The sequence below is a fragment of the Rhincodon typus genome, chromosome 5, assembly GCF_021869965.1.
Source record: "Rhincodon typus isolate 14 chromosome 5, sRhiTyp1.1, whole genome shotgun sequence".
In the NCBI taxonomy this organism is placed as follows: domain Eukaryota; kingdom Metazoa; phylum Chordata; class Chondrichthyes; order Orectolobiformes; family Rhincodontidae; genus Rhincodon; species Rhincodon typus.
The window spans coordinates 64,635,076-64,656,896 of NC_063336.1; the positions used below are offsets into that span (position 1 = coordinate 64,635,076).

At 39.3% G+C, this 21,821-nt stretch overlaps 1 protein-coding gene across 1 annotated transcript in view; it reads right to left on the reverse strand.

Annotated features, from left to right (window-relative positions):
• Positions 1–21,821, reverse strand: part of LOC109922546 (adhesion G protein-coupled receptor F4-like) — a 69,941-nt gene that overhangs the window by 18,161 nt on the left and 29,959 nt on the right. Inside the window, 5 exon segments of the mRNA XM_048596441.1 lie at positions 3,229–3,396; positions 6,216–6,388; positions 12,782–12,906; positions 14,619–14,677; positions 18,311–18,414. Coding sequence (XP_048452398.1) covers positions 3,229–3,396; positions 6,216–6,388; positions 12,782–12,906; positions 14,619–14,677; positions 18,311–18,414 — 629 coding nt within the window.

The window sequence follows — 21,821 nt, forward strand, 5'->3', positions numbered from 1 at the left end:
GGGACCTGGAAGTCTTATTGGATGGGGTGGTCCAGAGGAGAGGTCTCCTCTTCTCTGGATTGGCAGAAGAGACCACGCCACTGCACCCTGGCAGTGCTTTCTAAGATCGTCACCTGGGTCAGTCCTGTCTCCGCAGCTTGGGGGAGCAGCCAGTGGTGCCCCAAGAAAGGTCAATGACTTTCTGCACTCTGCCACGGTAAGTGCCACAATCTTTTCTCTGCTACCTCACGCTCACTGTCTCTGCTATTCTCTTGCTTTACTCACTCTCATTCTTGCTACAATTTCCCACACCATGAACCCAGCATGCCCCCAGTGCTCTGCTCACTCTTCCGGGGTATCTCACTAACCTTCCTCCACCTGTACTAACACGGACAGCTATGCTATCCATTTTCACTTCATTCGACCCCTCCTTTTCTCTCATTTCAGGAGAAGACAGCCCACAAGGGGGCACAATGAGCAAGGGCAGGTGGAGGAGGGCCTGACATCAGGTTCCTCACCGATGAGGAGAAAATCTTGTCCCTTGCAGGAGAAGACTGAGATCACTCCCACAGAGATGCTAAGACATCCATGAGTTGTCATCAGTGTGATTTGGACAAATTGAGTTTGTGGACAAATACATGGCAGATGAAGCATAATGTGGATAAATGTGAGGTTATCCAATTTGGGAGCAAAAACAGGAAGGTGGATTAGCTGAGCAAGCAGCAGGAATGTCTTGCTGAAACTGTGCAGGGCTTTGGTGAGGCCACACCTGGAATATTGTGTGCAGTTTATGTCTCCTTACCTGAAGAAGAATGTTCTGGCCATGGAGGAACAAAGGTTCACCAGACCGATTCCTGGGATGGCAAGACTAACATTGGAAGAGAAACTGGATTGTTTAGGACTTTATTCACTAGAGTTAAGAAGAATAAGGGGGGAATCTCATAGAAACCTATAATTCTAACAGAACTAGACAGTGTAAAGTCAGGAAGGATATTCCCAATGAGTCAATACCACGGATCTAAGGATACAGGGTGGGTGATTTATGGCTGAGAGGAGGAGAAATTTCTTGACCCAAAGAGTGAAGGGTGAGCCTAGGGAATTCTTGACTGTAGCAAATGGTTTAGGCCAAAACACAGAATGGTTTCAGTAAGGAGTTAGAATATAGTCCTCAGGGCTAAAGGGCTCAAAGGGTAGGGGGAGAAAGCTGGAGCAGGGTGCTAATTTGAATGACCGGTAATGATCATATTGAATGGCACAGCACGATCAAATGGTGAAATAGCCCACTCCTGATCATATTTTCTATGGATCTACGTAACTGAGTTAAGTAGCATTCATCATTCCATGGCAATTCTCGCATTATCCCACTGACAGTGTCATTCATTGCATGCCATATCTAACCATTGACCACATTGCCTTCTCTAACTTTATGTCTTGCAGGTACCAGCATGATGTCCATGGTGGGAAAATCACAACCTGTGTGCAAGTTGCCCTTCAGCTTAGAGTTCAATACATTATTTCAGCTGGTTAGGATATCAATGTTAAGAGTTCAGAGCATGGGAGCTTTTACTCTGCAGTGAATATTTCATTTGACCCTGTCATCCTTACCTGAATGATAGTGCAATGTGCTTTTTGTTTTCTATTTCACTTCACATTCATCTGGCCATGTATGATGTGGAGGAACTCATGCGCAAGTTAGGTGCACCGAGTGACTCACCACCAACTTCCTGAACAGCAGGTAAGCAATCACCTCACTTAGAAATGCTAGTTTTCCCAGATAGGCTTCAATCCTTATATAATAACCCTTGGAGAACAGAAAGGCTTCAGAAGACTTGCTTTGACTGAGGCTTTTCATGTGCAATGGACTGGGCAGCCTGCAATGCTTATGCACTGATTTTATGACCAAAGAAAGACCTTGAAAGACAATGATAACACAGTGTGGAGCTGGAGGAACACAGCAGGCCAGGCAGCATCAGAGGAGCAAGAAAGCTGATGTTCCGGGTCAGGACCCTTCTTCAGGGTCAACGTTCCTTCTCCTCTGCTGTGTTGCTGCAGCTCCACACTGCGTTATCTCTGACTGAAGCATCTGCGGTTCTTGCTATCTCCCTTGAAAGACAATGTTGTGAAGGAGCCAGCTAGTGAAGAAGTCTCACGAAACATGCCTCATATACATGGTCAGGTTTGTGTACACTTGTTTTTCTTGCTTTTGACTAGCAAGATTGTGTTTATGGATTTAAAACCACAGCATGCTATGATTAATGAGTATTTACTAATCAGTGCAAAAGAGCATTGCAAAAATCATGTTTGGGAAGGCTGACCTGGCTGGAACTTTTACGTAGTTTAATAGTTAAACTTGAATCCACGAAGAGGAATCTGAATTTTAGCCTCCCTTTAAGTTCCTCTTCCTCTCCTGGCAGACCTGGAAGATTCCATTCAATTATTTCATGGGCAACATAGCTAATTAATTTAGCTGAAAATTGTGCCTTCAGTTAACTGTTTGTTCATTTTCTTACTGATACTGCGCCAAACATGATCAATTGTAGCTCAAATCAATTAATGATCATCTTATTTTATAACCTTAATTTTGATCTCCCCAGCAGGTAGAACTTAAGGTCAGCTCTCAGCCTAATCTTTTCTAAACGATATGTTCCAATTGGTTCAATTTTTCCTGACAGCATACAATGCACCCATATTGCACCCCACTTCTGTGCCAGCTACTTTCTGCATCAGGGCCTAAGTCTTTTCTGTGGTTCTACAATGGAATATATGACTATTTGAAAAAATGTCTCGGGATTTAGTAAGCTGCTTTGAATTTGTGTCTGATTTAATGTTGCTGAGATTGAAATGTTTCTTATTGAACTGGATCTTGTGTACTCAGGTGTACTTAGTTTAGTCATTCCGGAGATCAAAATTCCTTTGCAGCAATGTAGGTAATTTTCAGATTTTATAGCTAATTTTTAAACAAACTCTGTGGAAAGTATGGAAGAGAAGCTCAAACCTTCAATGATATATGTTGGCAAGCTAAAGCAAACTCATTTTCAACCAAAGTTGAAAATTGAAACTCTACTGCAATAATAAAATGTGTGTTCACAGCTTTTCTTCACTGTGTATCAAATGTAAAAGACAATCCTCTCAGTCTGTGTATTACAAGACAAAATATGTGACAATCACATTTTCATACAAAAAAACGGCACAATGACTAAAAGCACTAAATTAAGCCCAAGATTGTTTCTGAAAGTTTCTGGTTCTTACCGCCATGTCTGTTTCCGTAACATCGAAATCTAGATTCAAAATTTCTGTCATAATGTCAACCACAGCTTGGATATTTCCAGCGGTGTTTATGTTGACCTGAGTAACAGCAATGGATAAATTCCGAAGAAGACTGGAAAAAATATCTTTTAAATTCGATCCTTTTGACACCTGAGAAATGAAATTAAAGTGATTATAAGCACTTGGCAACTAGATGGACTGGAAAAGACAAACAGGTAAGTAGAACATATTTCACATAGTCATTGTATAACATGATGTTACCTCCATTCCTACTCTATCAGCTTCCAAATAATCTATCAGGTAGGCAAAAAGGAAAAAGCTTTTTGAACACCCTATGTCAATTTAGAGGAAAACGTCTGCAAATTCCTCTCTGACCTACAAATGCAACCAAAAAAATGAGGGGAACACAGTGACTTTGTATCATTCAGTATTCAGTTTTCCTTTTATATGTTATGACATCAGGCAAAGAATTCAGCCTTCGAATACTGCAATAAGTCTACATTCACACTATATACAGGCATATTGCTCCAAAGACCAAAACCTTCTGCAAAAAGAAAAAAAGTCCTGAGATTTGGTTTAATTTTATTTTGATGTGAGGATGTGCCTGTATTGTTCCTAACCTTTCTAATTTCAATAGTCACAGACTAGTTACTGATCATTTTAAACATTTTAATCCAATCTCTCTGAAATATATACTTTTATTTTTGGAAAAAGACAACTGTATAAAAGTCTAAAACAAACTAAGTGTTTTAGCTAAACTATGAGGCAGAAATACTTGTAAGGTTATGAGAAAATGACATTATAATCATTATAATATAAATCTGGATATAATATTGTTGGCAAGACCATGATAAAAGTATTGTATAAGGTTAGTTTACTGATTTTCAGTCTTATATTAAATAATTCAAACACAATATCCTATTTGTTTATATTGTAGACTAGCTGCATCATGTTTACATATGACAATGCATATCTTTATACTACTTAGAACACACAACTTGTAACAAGTCTTTGCTTGGAACAATTACTGTTAATAAGAAACTTCAGCAAAAAAAAAGTAACCAATTCTTTAATCACACAAGACCTGCCTGTCAATTCCACAGGATGCTGTCTTTGTTTCTTGGTTTGTTTTACCCTCTCCTCCTCTTTCATCTTGTAGTACTGTCTCTCTTCCAGTTTTTGCCCCCTCCCTCTCTTTCCCATCCAGGTTGTGTTTCTCTCTGGTATCCTTCTCCAGTTTGTAGTCTTTTTCTTCTCCCTCTAGTTTGTGGTTCTAAACTTCTCCACTGATTGATATTTTTTGATTCTTCTCTCCCTAGTCTGTGATCCTATTTCTTTCCCTCTCTAGTTTATGATCTTCCCTCTCTCCTCACTTCCTAGTTGCTGCTGATTTCTCCCTATTAGAGTGCAAGTTTCTCTTTTTCTTCCTCCATCTAATTATTGGTTGTTCTTTCTCTGTCCTACCATTTGCTTTTTTTCTCTTCCTCCCTAATTGCTTTTTCAGGACTCAGAATATCAAAATTATTTTCATTGTCCTCAGTGCCATAACTGACAATAAAACTGCATTCCAAATAATGGGAGGATTAGCAAGGCTTGGACAATGTGGTTTAGTTACAAGCCATGAGCTGTTGACTGTGTAAGAATGAATCACAAGTACAAGGACCATTTCGGTCCAGTCATTAGCACCAGCATTTAGGAGGCCATCCCTGTGGGCTCTACTCAAAGTGAGACTAATTAGTAACCCTGGTATAAACAGGATGGTGTCCATAACAGAGTGTTCTTGTTTCCCTTGGTGAAACAGGTTTCAGGGCAAGTCAGTGTTGTGGTGCAGTTTGTAGGGAGTATAGAGTGCATTGGTGGTGGAACGGTGAAGATACTGAAGTCAGTGACAGGCATGCAAAGAAACTGTTATTGTACTAGACAGAGTTGAGCTTCTTCATCTATTTCTTGACATGTGTCTTTCAGATACTGAGATTTTGAGGGCTCAGGTGATGAATCTGGCATCACAAAGGGCCCGTTCACTTTGGTGATCAGATAGCTACAATATTAATTCAGCTGAATCAGTGAAACCTGAGATTAATCTAGAGGATTTTCATGGCATAGTAATTGTCCTGCTCTTAGAGGTCAAAGGAATTTGTTGGTCCTCTATTTTTTGACAACGATCATGGTCTAATATTTAAGTATGAATCCTGGCCAAGTTTGAATGCTAAGTTTTCTTTTTGTTGGGAAGTCTCTTCGGGACCAAAGATAATTTCTTTCCAATCTAGATCAACAGGTTCTGAGATGGCTGATAAATCAAAAGGATAATCTTAAGTCTCTGCATTATGGGTTGCAGCTGGTGCTTTTAGGGTTGAATAGCTGAGTTGTTGGGGGATTTGTATGCTCTTTCTGATGCTTTGACTTATCTTTTGAATGTTTCTGATGAAGTCTCTCAGTATATTTGGTGCCTTCTCAATAAACCTTCTCCATTTTGGTCTGTGACAAGCCTTGGATTCTCATTAGTCAATGGGAAACTTTGGCTTCTTAGGGGATGTGTTGAATAAATCTCCCAAGGGTTTCCATTTTCCCCCATGCCTTAACTGAATTCCAATTATACCAGTTGCATCTGCAGCCTGGTGTTGGCCAAATAAACCACACGTCTGGCCAGGCATACTAGATTTTGAGTAATTATTACTTCAATGCTGGGCATGCTGGCTTGGGAGAGGACCAACATTCTTTTCACTGGCTTTGGAAGATCATCCAAAGGCACAGCTACTGGTACTTCTCCAATGCTTTGAGATGCTAAGTATTAGATACTTTAACTTCAGTATCTATATGAATTCTATACCTTCAGGTCTACCAAACAAGTATAAATTCTCATCCGTAGGTTTAAACTAGCTAGAAACGTTGTTAAACTAAACAAAAAAAATAGTGTGAGCATATTTTACTATAACAGCGCTTACTTTAATTTCTATCTTTGTAATTCATACCTCAAGAATTTTGTTGATTTCTTCCGATATACAAAAAGCATATTCCTGTTCATTTGTTCCATTCTTTCCACATCTGATTTTCAAGACCCCTGGCTTACTTTCACAGGGGATTTCTGCGAAGGTATTGTAATTTGTTATGCCGTAATTTTCATGAAAGCATGGTATTTCATCATCTGTTTAAAGAAAGTAATACTCAGTCTTTTTATTCTGAAACACTACATCATTTAGTTCTTAGATAACACAGTGTGAAGCTGGAGGAACACAGCAGGCCAGGCAGCATCAGAGGAACAGAAAAGTCGACGTTTCGGGTCGGGAGCCATCTTCAGAAAATCTCATTTAGTTCTTACTGTTCCTTTAAACTACTCTACTCATCTATTCTGCACATAGTTGATTATTGACCTATAAATGTATAACATATGTAGATAGACCAATACAAGGAGAGGCCACTTTGGATTTGGTGCTTGGCAACGAACCAGGCCAAGTGTTAGACCTGTTGGTAGGAGAGCATTTTGGCGGTAGTGATCATAACTCTGTTTCTTTCACAATAGTCATTGATAAGGATAGGTACATACAGCAGGGTAAAGTTTATAATTGGGAGAAAGGTAATTACAATTCAGTTAGGCAAGAACTGGGTAACATAAAATGGGAACAGATGCTGTCAAGGAAGAGCACCACAGAAATGTGGAGATTGTTAAAGGAATGTATACTGCATGTGCTCGATATGTTTGTCCCTAGCAGACAGAGAAGATGCGGTCGAGTGAGGGAGCCGTGGTTCTCAAGAGAGGTCGAACGACTGGTTAAGAGGAAGAAGGAGGCTTATATAAGGTTTAGGAAAAGAGGAACGGAAAAGGCTCAAGAGGGATACAAGTTAGCCAGGAAGGAGCTGAAGAAAGGGCTTAGGAGAGCTATAAGGGGGCATGAGAAAACCTTGGGCCCATGTGGGTACCCACGGCCACCCCCTTTGTCTGTAGGAAGTGGGAGGAATTTAAAGAGAAGTTGTTGAGGGTGAGGACGAGTTCGGCGAAGGAAAACTCCAAGGCTTTTTACATATATGTGCAGAACAAGAGAATGACCAGAGAAAGGGTAGGGCCGATCAAGGATTGTAAAGGGAATTTGTGCACAGAGCCTAAAGAGATAGGAGAGGTCCTTAATGAATACTTTTCTACAGTATTCACAACTGAGAGGGACCTAGTTGTAGAGGAGGATGTTGTGAAACAGGCAGGTAGGCTAGAGGAGGTTGATGTGAGTAAAGATGATGTGCTACGAATTCTGAGGAAGTTGAAGATAGATAAGTCCCCCGGGCCTGATGGGATTTATCCAAGGATTCTATGGGAAGCGAGGGACGAGATCACAGGGCCTTTGGCGATGATCTTTTCGTCCTCACTGTCCACGGGTATAGTGCTGGAAAATTGGAAAGAGGCAAACGTCATTCCCTTGTTCAAAAAAGAGAACAGGGATAACCCCGGAAATTACAGACCAGTTAGTCTTACTTCAGTGGTGGGCAAATTATTGGAAAGGGCTCTGAGAGACAGGATTTATGATCACTTGGAAAGGCACAGTTTGATTCGTGATAGTCATCATGGGGTACATCATGCCTCACAAACCTTATTGAATTCTTTGAAGAGGTGACCAAACACATGGATGAAGGTGGAGCAGTGGATGTGGTATACATGGATTTAAGTAAGGCGTTTGATAAGGTTCCCCATGGTAGGCTCATGCAGAAGGTAAGGAGGCATGGGATAGGGGAAAATGTGGCAGATTGGATTCAGAATTGGCTGACCCTTAGAAGACAAAGGGTGGTAGTGGACGGAAAATATTCAACGTGGTGCTCAGTTATGAGTGGTGTACCACAAGGATCTGTTCTGGGTCCTCTTCTGTTTGTGATTTTTGTAAATGATTTGGATGAAGGAGTGGAAGGGTGGATTAGCAAGTTCGCGGACGATACGAAGGTGGGTCACGTTGTGGACAGTGCGGAGGGCTGTTCTAGGTTACAAAGGGACATTGATAGAATGCAGAGCTGGGCTGAGAAGTGGCAGATGAAGTTTAACCCTGAAAGTGTGAGGTGATTCATTTTGGAAGGACAAACTTGGAAGAAGAATACAGGGTTAACGGAAAGATTCTTGGCAGTGTGGAGGAGCAGAAGGATCTTGGGGTTCATGTTCACAGTTCCCTGAATGCTGCCACCCAGGTGGATAGAGTTGTTAAGAAGGCGTATGGTGTGTTAGCTTTCATTAATAGAGGGACTGAGTTCAAGAGCCATGAAGTTATGCTCCAGCTATACAAAAGCCTGGTTCGGCCACATCTGGAGTATTGTGTCCAGTTCTGGTCACCTCATTACAGGAAAGATGTGGAAGTGTTGGAAAAGGTGCAGAGGAGATTTACCAGGATGTTGCCTGGAATGGAGGGAAGGTCTTACGAGGAAAGTTGAGAGCGCTAGGGCTTTTCTCTTTAGAATGACGAAGGATGAGAGGTGACTTGATAGAGGTGTACAAAATGATCAGAGGTATAGATAAACAGCCAGAGACTTTTTCCTAGGGTGGAGGTAGCTTTTACAAGGGGACATAGTTTTAAAGTGAAAGGAGGTAGATATTGGGGAGACGTCAGAGGTAGGTTCTTTACTCAGAGAGTGGTAGGGGTGTGGAATGCATTGCCGGAGAGGGTAGTGGAGTCGGCCTCATTAGGGGCATTTAAGTGGCTATTAAATAGGCATATGGATGATAGTATAAGGTAGCGGTGGAGGTTAGATAGACCTTAGGTTTTGGGTAAAAGTTCGGCACAACATTGTGCTGTACTGTTTTATGTTCTACGTTCTATGGAGTGAAATATGTTTGGAAGTAAAGAAGAAACGTCAATTATTTCTGTCAACAGGTATTATATAACCATCAAATTGTTTATTTCTAACAAGGATGTATTGAAATTAATGAAAGATAAAAAAGGAAAAAATGAAAGCAATTCAGAAATAATTAATTCCATCTTACAGGAGTCGGTAGGTGAAGCCAGTAATTAAAACAGACAGGGATAATTTTTAAAAACCAAAAGAACTGCAGATCTTGGAAATCAAAAACAAAAACAGAAAAGCTCAGCAGGTCTGGCAGCATCTGTGAAGAGAAATCAGAGTTAATGTTTTGGGTCCAGTGATCCTTCCTCAGTTCTAAGGAAAGGATTGATTTTAATATAAAAGAACATAATTCAGTGATGGATGTAGTTACCAGGTTTCCTAACAATAGCTACACAATGGGACAAGGTATAAATCACAAGACAATTGGAGGCTTCTAAGAAAGGCTTTGAAATAACTTAAAGCAATTTTAAACTTGACTTAGATTGGGGGTGAATTAAATTGGCAAATTTAGCCTTGAGACATATTACATTTTGGTGAATTTGTTTAAATATGATGTTCTTAAAACAATCAGACTATTTTAGATGTAGTCACATGCAATGAGGGAATAGGATTAATGAATAATCTTACAAACAAAAGATTTTCTAGGGGAGAGGGACCCACAACATGAGAGAACTTTACATGCACTTTGAAAATGAAAAGTTAGGAATGAATCCAGTTTGTAGTACATAAATTCAGATAATTATAAAAGTATTAAAACGGAACTGGCAAAAGTAAGCTGGAAAATAGGCAAAGATATTATGGAAGATAAGCAGTGCTAGACATTTGAAAGCTTTTGATTATTGAGAAAGAACGACTCTAAAAGAAGGATATATCATTCCTGGGTAATCACAGAAATTATGGCTGGTATCAGTTTGAAAGAGAAAGTGTATAATGCTGCAAACACTAATGGTAAAATTTTTGGGAAAATTTTAGAAACCAGCAAAGAATGACTTCAAAAGAGGGAGAAGTTATACTAAACAGGCAAGATACATAAAAACTGACAATAAGTGCTTTTATAACTGTAGAAAAACGTAGTAGATCAGATGTCCTGCATCATATGGCCTTAAAAGAAGTGGCTGTAGAAATAACAGTATGTCAGTTATAACCTTGCAAAACTTCATAGACCCTGGAAAGGATGCAGCAGATTACAAAACAGTATAAAAGAGAATCAAAAACCAGAAATTACAGGCCAATTAGCCAACATCATTGGGAAAATGCTGGAATCCATTGTTGTAGAAATGGTAGCAGGAATTTAGAAAATCATACTACAAGTAAGCATAGGAATTATGGTTTTATGAAAGAGAAAGCTTTGATTAATTCATTAGTTTTTTGAGGATATAACAAGCACGGTAGATAGAGAGGAGCTAATAGCACTAATGTATTTGGCATGGTATGTAAAGTGTTTCTACACAAAATAAAAGTTAATGATGTTGGAGGTTATAGATCAGTATTCAAAGAGGATTGACTAATTAGAAAAGAGAGTAAGAATAAGAGTCATTTTCATGTTGATAAACCAACATGGCACAAGTGCTACTTAAATCGTAGTTGGTGCTTTATCTATTTACAATCTATATTAATGACTGATGAAGAGACAAAGTCCACTGTAAGGGATTAAGTGTTGATGCAAAATAGGTGGGAAATCAAGTTGTGAGGAGGACTCAAAGTGCTCGATTTACAAATGAGTAGGATCCATGTGATTTAAATTCACAATCTTGATGTTGCCTCAGGATTTCAACATCTGCAGGACATTTAGAGAGGCAAAAATGGATTAGGGATAATCAGCATGGTTTTGTGTGAGGAAACTCATGTCTCACAAACTTGATTGGGTTTTTTGGGGAAGTTACCAAATTGATTAAGAGCAGAGCAGTAGACGGTGTTTACTTGGACTTTAGTAAAACCTTTGACAAGATTCCACAATACCTAAACACTACTGTACTTCTGGATTAAAACTATTAATCCTGCGGTAAATTAATGCTATTTAAGTTATTTCTCAGGAAGACTTCTACTTCTGTAAACAACAATACTGTTTTATTTTCTTTGTTATGTATGTTCATAAACTGTGCAACATATTGTATTTCTTATTTTGAAACACTACACAATATTATATTAATGCTATTTTTTTTAAAAAGAGTTTTAAATTTAGTTAAATAACAATGCTTCTCTGTACTGCTTACTGGGGTGTCTTCTCACCTTATTTTGGTCAAAATAGTGGTTTCTCACCTTCCATAGTTAAAATTGAGACCTTTCTGCATTCTATGACACTACAAAGTTTTCTACTTTTTATTGCCGACAAATTTAAGGACTTCCTGCCTTCACAACCCAATACATAATGTACATAGCCCTCCACAGTTTCCCAAATTCAGCTTTGTGGCTGCTGGCTTAATTTAAATTATGATTTTGATAGGACAACTTAATGATAATGTTTCATTCCGATCATAGACTCAGAAGTCTTCCAACTATCTTCTTCTGTAAGACTGTCTTCTTCATCTTTAGGTTGCCCTTTTGTCACATTAAATCTGCCCCTTGATGTTCTGATACTGTACTATTAGTATAAACTATGGCGCTGGATATTACTACTGTGGCTATGCTTCGTGGTGTGCACTCACTATGACAGTGATGCTCATAAACGGTAAGTATTCTTTTCTTAACTTCTATCTTTCCAAACCTGGCCCTTTGCACCACCAATTTAAAGTTTCTTTCCCGTTATCTAACAAGGATGTTTTAATATTAGTCACTGAGCTCCAAAACATGTGCATTCCAGCTGAACCGCAAATTGGAACTGTTCCTACAGATCCTTCTTCTCCAAGGACACACAATGACAATGTTATAAATTATCAAATTATTAAAGAAGGTACAGATGCTTTTGATGTTCTAACAACGTCTGACAGTTTATTGTAATTTGAAACTTATTTGGGTTAATTTTCTCAATCTTTCTTCTCCCAAAATTTCTAGATAACAGGAGCTTGATTTCTCTTATTCAACATGCAATGAAAACCAATGACTCAAGCTATGCTGCATCCTAAATAATTGAATTACTTATAAATATTTATTAATACATAAACTGCCTAAAGTGCTTTAATATCCAACAATACAAATACTAACACCTATTTAGAAACATATCAGATAGGAGCAGGAGGAGGCCATTCGGCCCTTCGAGCCTGCTCCACCATTCTTCACGATCATGGCTGATGGTCCAACTCATTAGCCTAATCCTGCCTAATCCTTTCTCCCCATAACTTCTTATCGCATTCGCCCCAAGTGCTATATCTAGTCACCTCTTTAATGCATTCAGTGTTTTGGCATCAACTTCTTCCTGTGGTAATGAATTCAACAGGCTCACCACTTTTTGGGTGAAGAAATGTCTCCTCATCTCTGTCCTAAATCATCTACCGCGAATCCTCAGACTGTGACCCCTAATTCTGGACACACCCACCATCAGGAACATCCTCCCTGCATCTACGCTGTCCAGTCCTGTTAGAATTATTTAAGTCTCTATGAGATCCCCCTCATTCATCTGAACTCTAGCGAAAACAATCCTAACCGAGTCAATCTCTCCTGATACTTCAGACCCGCCATCCCTGGAATCAGCCTGGTAAACCTTGTTAAGTATTAAGCATTCCATTTTCATACATTTATAACTTCCAATTCTGAATGGCAAAATTATTTTATTCTTCAAAAGACTATTTACCCTGTAACCACTCAATTGTGTATTTTGGAGAAAAAGCATTTTTCACATTTTCTCCAATTTTCTCAATATTTTTAGTTAAAGACTCTTCAGAGGTTACTCGATGGAGTACGATTACACTTCCATTGCTAAATTATTACAGACAAGACAAGGGAATTAAGTAATCAACTGAAGATGTAATGAAGGCTCAAATCAATAGTAAGTGCTTCCTTTATTTTGTGCAGTTTGAAATAGCACAAAAATAAAGGCTGTATTTTCCTCAACAGTCCTCAAAATGTGAAACTGGATACTGACCAGACTGAATCTTCCACCAAAGTGTCAATGGCTAGAACATAAGGCCAAGGAGTAAAATTATGGGCCCTGGTACATATTTTTCTGGGCCTTTTGCATTGTTCTTCCCCTTCCCCAATCCTTAACATAACTTTAAAAGGCAAGCAAATGAAATGTCCACAAGCTCTACATGAAGACAGGCTAGACAGGATCACATGGGTTCAGAAAAAGCCATGAGATTGGTACATTATTCCTTCCATTGTCCTGGCATTAATAAAGGCAACAATCTTATTAATCAAGTTATATGACACCATGAATCTCATCATCCTGAACAAGTGAGAGAATCTCTCCTTTCCTTTTCCCTCTGGGTCATGGTACAAGATTAACACAGATATTTTCCACGTCCATTACATGGGGGTCGTTATTGATTAGAAGCTGAACTATAACAGCCATATAAATACTGTGGTTATAACAGCAAGTCAGCAGCTAGGACATTGTATAATGATTAACACATGTTCTGACTCCACAAAGCTTATCATCATCTACAAAGCACACGTCAGGAGTGTGATTGAATACTAGAGATAGTAGGAACTGCAGATGCTGGAGAATCCGAGACAACAAGGTGCAGGGCTGGATGAACACAGCAGGCCAAGCAGCATCGTAGGAGCAGAGAGGCTGACGTTTCGGGCCTAGACCCTTCATCAGAAAATTGATTGAATACTGTCCACTTACTTCAATGTGTGCAACTCCAACAACACTTATGAGTTTGATACCATCAGAACAAAGCAATCTGTTTGACTGGCACCCCATCGACGATGTACTCCCTCCACTACTGATGTACAATGGAGCCATGCGTACAGATATAGCACAGCAGCAACTAGTTAAGTGTCCTCTATCAGCACCTTCCAAGTTCATGACCTCAAAAGACAAGGGTAGCAGATGGAAGTGCAAGTTCCCCTCCATGATACACATCACCCTGATTTGGAACGATATTGCTGTTCATTCAGTGTCACTGGATCAAAATCCTGGAATTCTCTTCCCAACAGCGCAGTTGCTGTTCCTTCCCCACATAGACAATAATGGCAATAAGTGCTGGTCTAGCCAGCATTGCTCACATCCAAGGAAAAAATTTTTAAAAACACCCTCTATTGAGAACTGCTAAATCAGATTCTAATGTCACCTGGTACCATGTTGATTTCCAGTGAACCATGCTTTACCTTAGTAACAGAATGCAGCCATCTCAGATATTGGTCATTGACCCTCCCTGGGATTGACAGAGTATTATGACTTGTATGTTCATGGACTGGAGAATCCAAAAAACACTGTCAAAAGTGTGAGCTCTTCATTAGCAGCTTTAAAATCATCCTATTTTTCAAATTGCAGAGCAGATATTTGGGATCCCAACAATAGCAATGATACTGAAAATGTATCATCAAGTATCAAAAACAAAGTACAAATGTTTCTATTCATTAATGTGTGTAGTTTCCAGATTCGACTCTATAACCTTGATGTTAGACCTTAATGTAAAATGTGACTATTAAAATATATCTTATTAAAGTTTATTACTTACGTGAATCCTAGAATGTTCACTATAGCATCACGTTGCACATTTCCATAGACATTTTGCAGCTGCAGAAATGCATAGAAGTTGATTAGAAAGATAATGTTCAAAAAAATATAAACAGCACATGGGAATATGGTTATATTATAAGGGAATGCATGGGTAAAATACTTTCATATTTGTACTCAACAATATAATGACATATTTTGTTATGGGAAGCTGTCTAATGTCTGCAATTCAATAGGTTTATCACTGCATGTTTAGTGTTTTAACTGTAAATTTGGTTTACTAACACTTCAGTTGGGGAAACCAAGCATCTGCAATAGAGAAAATAAAACTTCACCTTCTTAAAATCTTCACCATCAATTAAAATCTGATGCAATAAGACTCTACTTTTCTTTTTATTCATTCATGGGATGAGGACGTCACTGGATAAGGCCTATCCCATGTACCTGGGGACAGTTAGGGGCCATCCACATTGCTGTCACAGATCAGGTAAGGATGGCAGTTTCCTTCACTAAAGATATTAGTGAATGAGATGGGTTTTCTCCACCCCAAACAACAATCAGCAATTGAGTCATAGTCATCATTTGACTCCTAATTCCACATTTTTACTGAATTCAAATTTCAACCTGGAGGGATTTGAACAATAGTCACCAGAACATTATCTGGGTCTCCAGATTAACATGCCATTGCCTCCCCCTCACAACAGCTAATTTTCATTGCCTGAAAGGTTGATTAGTCATAATTAACATTTGTCATGTTGTTAAAATAGTAATTAGGCTAAAGTAAACAATACTTAATTGTCTGTGATGTGGTTAGTTGCTACTTCAATGGACCTTTATTCAATGAATATTAATATTCAAATGGCGAATTGCTGTATTTTGAAAGCCAAGAGTGCAGCAGAGGATCTCAGACAACCACCTTTGGATACTTGAGCTTAACCATCCACTGTTCCTATGTGAAGGAGTTGTATTACTTAAATGTCACTAGCATCACTTCTATTCTGATAGCAAATTATGGGTCAACAGTTCACTATTAATAGCACACACTCCTTTCATGGCATCTCAATGAGATTTAGTGTTTTAAATCTGCCTATCATGTTCAATGAAACTTCATAAAGCTACAAATTTCTCTGATCTCGAAACACAGCATCATTACCAGGCTCTTAAGAATCAACCAATTAACACATTTTGAACTGATTTCAGACTTATATCACTTTGGCTGATAAATACACATTATCCACAGGAAAGTACTGGCTAAGAAGAGTTGCTGAGACATTGCTTAAAGCTCAGGCGAAGCTTACTGAGCATTTCTCTTGAAAAAACATTGATATGGAAATCATTTAATGCCAATTTATTTTGTATTTGCCGGACATCTATATCATTGACAAAGCCAATTAATTGTCGCTGAGAAAGTCTTCTTGAATACAGTTTAGCAGTTGACTGAGCAATTTTGCAGAGTGGTTAGGAGTCAACTATGTCAGTGGTGGGTAAGTTGTGGGAGGCGATTCTGAGATACAGGATCTACATGCATTTGGAAAGGCAGGGAATGATTAGGGATAGTCCGCATGGCTTTGTGCGTGATATATCATGTCACACAAATTTGATTGAGATTTTTGAAGTGGTAACGAAGACAGGTAAAGGCAGAGTGATTAATGTTGTCTTCATGACCTTTAGCAAGGCCTTCAACAAGGTTCTGCATGGTAGGCTGGTTAGTAAGGTTAAATCACATGGAATCCAGGGAAAGCTAGCCAATTGGATACAAAACTGGCTTGCTCATAGAAGACAGAGGGTGATGGGAGAGGGTTGTTGTTCAGAATGGAGGCCTGTGACAAGTGGTGTGCTGTAAAGATTGGTGTTGGGTCCACAGTTGTTTATTTATGTAAATGATTTGGATGAGAATATAGGGGGCATGGTTAGTAAGTTTGTGAATGACACCAAAATTAGTGGTACAGCATACAGTGAAGAAGGTTATCCAAAAGTAGAATGGGACCTTGATCAACTGGGCCAAGGAATGGCAGATGGAGTTTAATTCAGATAAATGCAAGGTATTGCATTTTGGTAAGACAAACTAGGAAAGGATTCCCTGGGGAGTGTTGTTGAACAGAGAGAGACCGGGGTGCAGGTAGATAGTTCTTCATGTCACTGGTAGACAGGGTGATGAAGAAGGCATTTGGCACATTTCTCTTTATTGGTCAGAGCACCGAGTGCAGTTGGGATGTCATGTTGTGGCTGTACAAAACATTGGTGAGGCCCCATTTGGAATACTGCATACAATTCTGGTTGCCTTGCTATAGGAAGGATATTGTTAAACTGGAAAGTGTGCAGAAATGATTTACAAGGTTGTTCCCATGACTAGAAGGTTTGAGTTATAAGCAGATGCTGGATAAGCTTGGACTATTTTCCCTGGAGTGTTGGAGATTGAGGGATGACCTTACAGAGGCTTATGAAATCATAAGGGGCATAGACAAGGTTAATAGCCAAAGTCTTTTCCCCAGGGTAGGGGAGACCAAACCTAGACGGCACAGATTTAAGGCAAGAGAGGAAAGATTTAAAAGGGATCTGATGGGCAACATTTTAAAAACAGACGGTGGTGCACATATGGAACAAGCTGCCAGAAGAAATGGTAGAGGCAAGTACAATTGCAATATTTAAAAGACATTTGGACAGATACCTGGATAAAAAAGTTTAGAGGGACATGGGTTTGGAGTCAAATGTCAACTGGATGAGTGAGTACAATGATTTTCAACATTAAAGCATATTACAGAACCAGATTTCTTGAGACAGTTTCATGGTTATCTTTGTTGGTACAATTGTTTTATACTGGATTTTTATTTAATTAAATGAATTTGAATTTCCCAACAGCTGCAGTGCAGTTTGTATGGCTGTTGCCTAATCATTGGTCCAGCCTCTGGATTACTTGTTCAGTAAAAAAAAAGAACTTTTGTAATGTACCCCTATGACAGCCAATGAAAACTTGCACCAGATAATCAAAAGAGAATAGCCACAGGAGGAATCATTGCAAGAAAAATTTACCACCAATTAAAAAATAAATTAACTCTGGATTGGAACAGATTCTCTCACATGATTCAATTACCCATTATATTCATGACTGAATCAAAACAGGAAAGATATGATGGGTAAATAAAACAACAAGGATCTGGGCAGTTTATGCTTAAACCAAAGGATGCAGAACATTTAATGTGAACCTTCCAAGGTAGCAAGTCAGGTTCATTGGTATAGTTAAAATATATATTGTTTTATTTAAATATTATTTTAAAATCACTGTAAATCTGTATCACATTGTCATATGCCAGAAATTTGTTGTAACATTTTTCCTAGTAATATTTAAAATGGGAAATGGGAAATTAAAATTCGTGAATGAACCACCTGATTCCCTCAAAATACATTGTTGCAAGAAGTTTCAATTACCCTAGTATTCAAGACTAGATACGAAGCCAAATTTTACTTATCTCAGAAAGATTAGATATTGTACAATGACAGAACTACATCTTTCCCATTTAATGATCTTTTGATTTTTGTTTAAGATCTACATTAATGTTATCACTTCAAGATACCAGCACGGTCTTCAACCAGATTTTCTGTTATTCATTCCTGAAAGATAAGGTTACCCACCTTTAGCACACAGTTGAAAAATATACTTTTTAAATTTGTAATGCAATTCATTCAGTTACATACCAACCCCTGGAATATTTTTGTGTGGCTTTTAAACAAGTTTGAGGAGGCATTGCTTAGTTCATCTGTGTAGCTCAGGTCGACAATTCTGAATGCGAAGTTTTCTCCTTATACAAAGAAAGTATCAATTATAAATAAATGTAATTGTTTGCTTTAAGGTACTTTGTTTTACTAACATATTATGGTCGCACTATAATCCAATATCTCTCAAATAATTGAGAAAATTGTTTTCAAAAGAATTACATATAAGATAGAGACTTTCATGGATTAGCAAAAATGTAATAATATGCATATGAAACAAAAAGAATCAGACTAATTTTTAATATCTGTTTGGTGTAAAATCAGGATCACTTGCACCCAACTACTGGGAACAATCAGTGCCCTTAGAGCTCCAAGCGGATGGCTGCTATACTTTTGCAAACCAGGTTGAGCAATATTAGGATGTCATATTGGTTAGCTGTGAAATTTAAAGTGAAAGGTCACCAGAACTATCCAAATAGGCAAGCCATTGATGTGTATCAGTGAGGTCTTTGCCCGGCTGTGGATGCAAAACATATTTCCTCCTTTCTGATTCTTCTTTATCAAGTGATTCAGTGCAGTGTCTAAAACGTTGGAGCCCCTTTTCTCCAATTATGTGCTATTATTCATTGCGTTGCAGATTAGATTCACTAATAGAGTCATAGAGTTGTACAGCATGGAAACAGACCCTTCGGTTCAACCAGTCTATGTTGACCATGATTCCAAATTAAACGTGTCCCACTTGCATACACTTGGCCCATATCCCTCCAAACAGTTCTTATTCATGTACTTATCCAAATGTCTTTTAAATGTCGTAACTGTATCTGCATCCGCCACTCCCTCCAAAGTTCATTCAATGTGTAAAAAAATTGCTCCACATCTTTTTTCAAATCTTTCTCCTCTCACCTTAAAAATATGCCCCCTAGTCTTGAAATCCTCTACCCTAGGGAAAAGACACCTACCATTCACCTTATCTATATCCCTCATGACTTTATAAACCTCTATAAGGTCACTTCTCAACCTCCTACGTTACAGTGAAAAATGTCCCAGTCTATCCAGCTTCTCCTTATAAACTAAACCCTCCATTCCCGGCAACATCCTGGTAAGTCTTTTCTGAACCCTCTCCGGCTTAATAGCATCCTTCCTTCTTGCTTGAATCTCACCAACAGCTCCAGCCAAACAGTATTTTTCCTTCAGACAGTGCAGATAAGCTTTCTTGGTGCTGGCCACTCTCAGCATCGCACCCCCTGCAGCTCTCCAATACCTAAAACTAATCTCCAAGCCATCCACTTACTCTGCCCCAATACATGTGCAAATGTACCTTTCACAATCTCCGTCCACTCATCACACAGGTTCTTTCCTCACCCATGGACCTCTCTTGTAAGCTTTGGGAGCATAACACCCACATGATGTGATGTACAATTTGTCAAAACTCCCACCCAACAGCTCCGTAGTGCTTTGTGACAAACTGTTCCTGTGATTATATTATGGAATCTCAAGCCTGAATCTTGCCCTTTTATTATTGTTTTCATGGCAAGGGGTGTCAATGATCAGAGTGGCATTTATTAGCACAAGCCTCATACTTTCCAATCTATCCATGCCATTCACAATCTTATAAACCTCTGTCAGGTTGCCCCTCAACCTCCTACATTCCAGTGAAAACAAACCCAGTCTATCGAACTTTTCTTCTTGGCTAAAATCCCCCACACTGGGTAACATCCTGGTAAACCTTTTCTGTACCCTCTCCAAAGCATCCATATACTTATATAGTGTGGTGACTAGAACTGTACAAAAATTGCAAGTGTAGCCTAACTAAAGTTCTATAAAGCTACAGTGCTCCTTCACACACCACACTGACATTGACTGTCCAAACCAACCCTCAGAGTAACCCACCCAGACACTATGGGCAATTTAGCCTGGCCAATCCACCTAGCCTGCACATCTTTGGATTATGGGAGGAAACCAGAGCACCAGAGGAAACCCACGCAGACACAGGGAGAATGTGCAAACGCCACACAGACAGTTGCCTGAGAGTAGAATCGAACCGGGGTTGCTGGTGCAGCGAGGCAGCAGTGCTAATCACTGAGCCACCGTGCCGTGACTAGGTTGGAGGAGATGCAGGTGAAGCTCTGTCTCACTTGAAGGGCTGAATGGAGGTGAGGAAGGTGGTGTGTGGGCAGGTGTTGCATCTTTTATGGTTACAGGGTAAGGTACCGGGCAGGTTGGAGTGGTTGGTGGGGAATGTGGCGGGAACTAAGGAGCGGCAAAGGAAATGGTCCTTGCGGAAGGCAGAGAGGGGAAGGGAGTGGAAGATGTTCCAGGTGCCTACTCCTTGATGCTGCACTTGGTCAAATGCAGCCTTGATGTCAAGGGCTGTCACTCTCACCTCACCTCTGCAATCTGCATTTGAACCAAGGCTGTAATGAGGTCAGGAGCTGAGTGGCCCCTGGCAGAACCCAAACTGGGTGTCACTAAGCAGATTATTTCTCAGTAGGTGCTGATTGATGGCTCTACTGATTACAATGTGCTACATCAAGTCCTACTACATGAAATAATTGCTCATAGAATAGGGGTAACATATTAAGACAGATCATGGATTGCATAGCTAACAGGAAACAACCCAGTAATCACAAATGGATCAATTTTGTCTTGGAAAATGTGATTAGTGGACTCTCACAGGGATCAGTGTTGGTATCCCAGGTATATAAATGATTTGGACAAAGTGATTGAGTGAAAGTTCACTAAGTTTGCATTGACACAAAGGTAGGTTGGAAACTAAGTTGTGAAGAGCCTATCGAAATCAGATTAAGTGAATGGACATAGGATTGGCAGTTGGAGTATAATAGGAGAACTTGTGAAATTGTCCTCTTTGGTAGGAAAAATAGAAAAGCATTGGATGATTGCAGAACACTAAGTCACAGAGGGATTTAGGTGTACTGTATGTGAATCACAAACATTTATACTGAGTCACCGCAAGTGATTAGAAAGGCAAATGGAATGTAATATTTTATTGCAAGGAGAATGGAATATGATATTAGGGATGTTTTGTTACGTTTGCCAAATAAATGCCACTAAATTTAGACTGCTACGTACAGCTTTGATTGCCTTATTTAAGGATTTAGAAACAGTTCAGAGAAGGTTCACTCAACTGTTTTCTAGGGTGAGGGTGTTATTGTATGAGGAAAGGTTGGTCAGGTTGGGTATGTATCATTTGTGCCACACAAGTGCCAAGCAATAACCATCTCCAACAAGGGCAAATCTAACAAACTTCCCTTGATATTAAATAGTGTTACCGTCATTGAATCTCCCACTATCAATATTCGGATAGGGGGATTAGGTTACCATTCTACAGAAGCTGAACTGGACTAACCATATAAATACTTTACCTACAAGAGAAGGTAGGAAGTCAGAAATTCTGTGCTGACTAACTTCTTCCTGTAGTGGCCAGTAGTTTAATGGCAAGTAACACACATCCTGTACCCTCTTACGTCCCTGT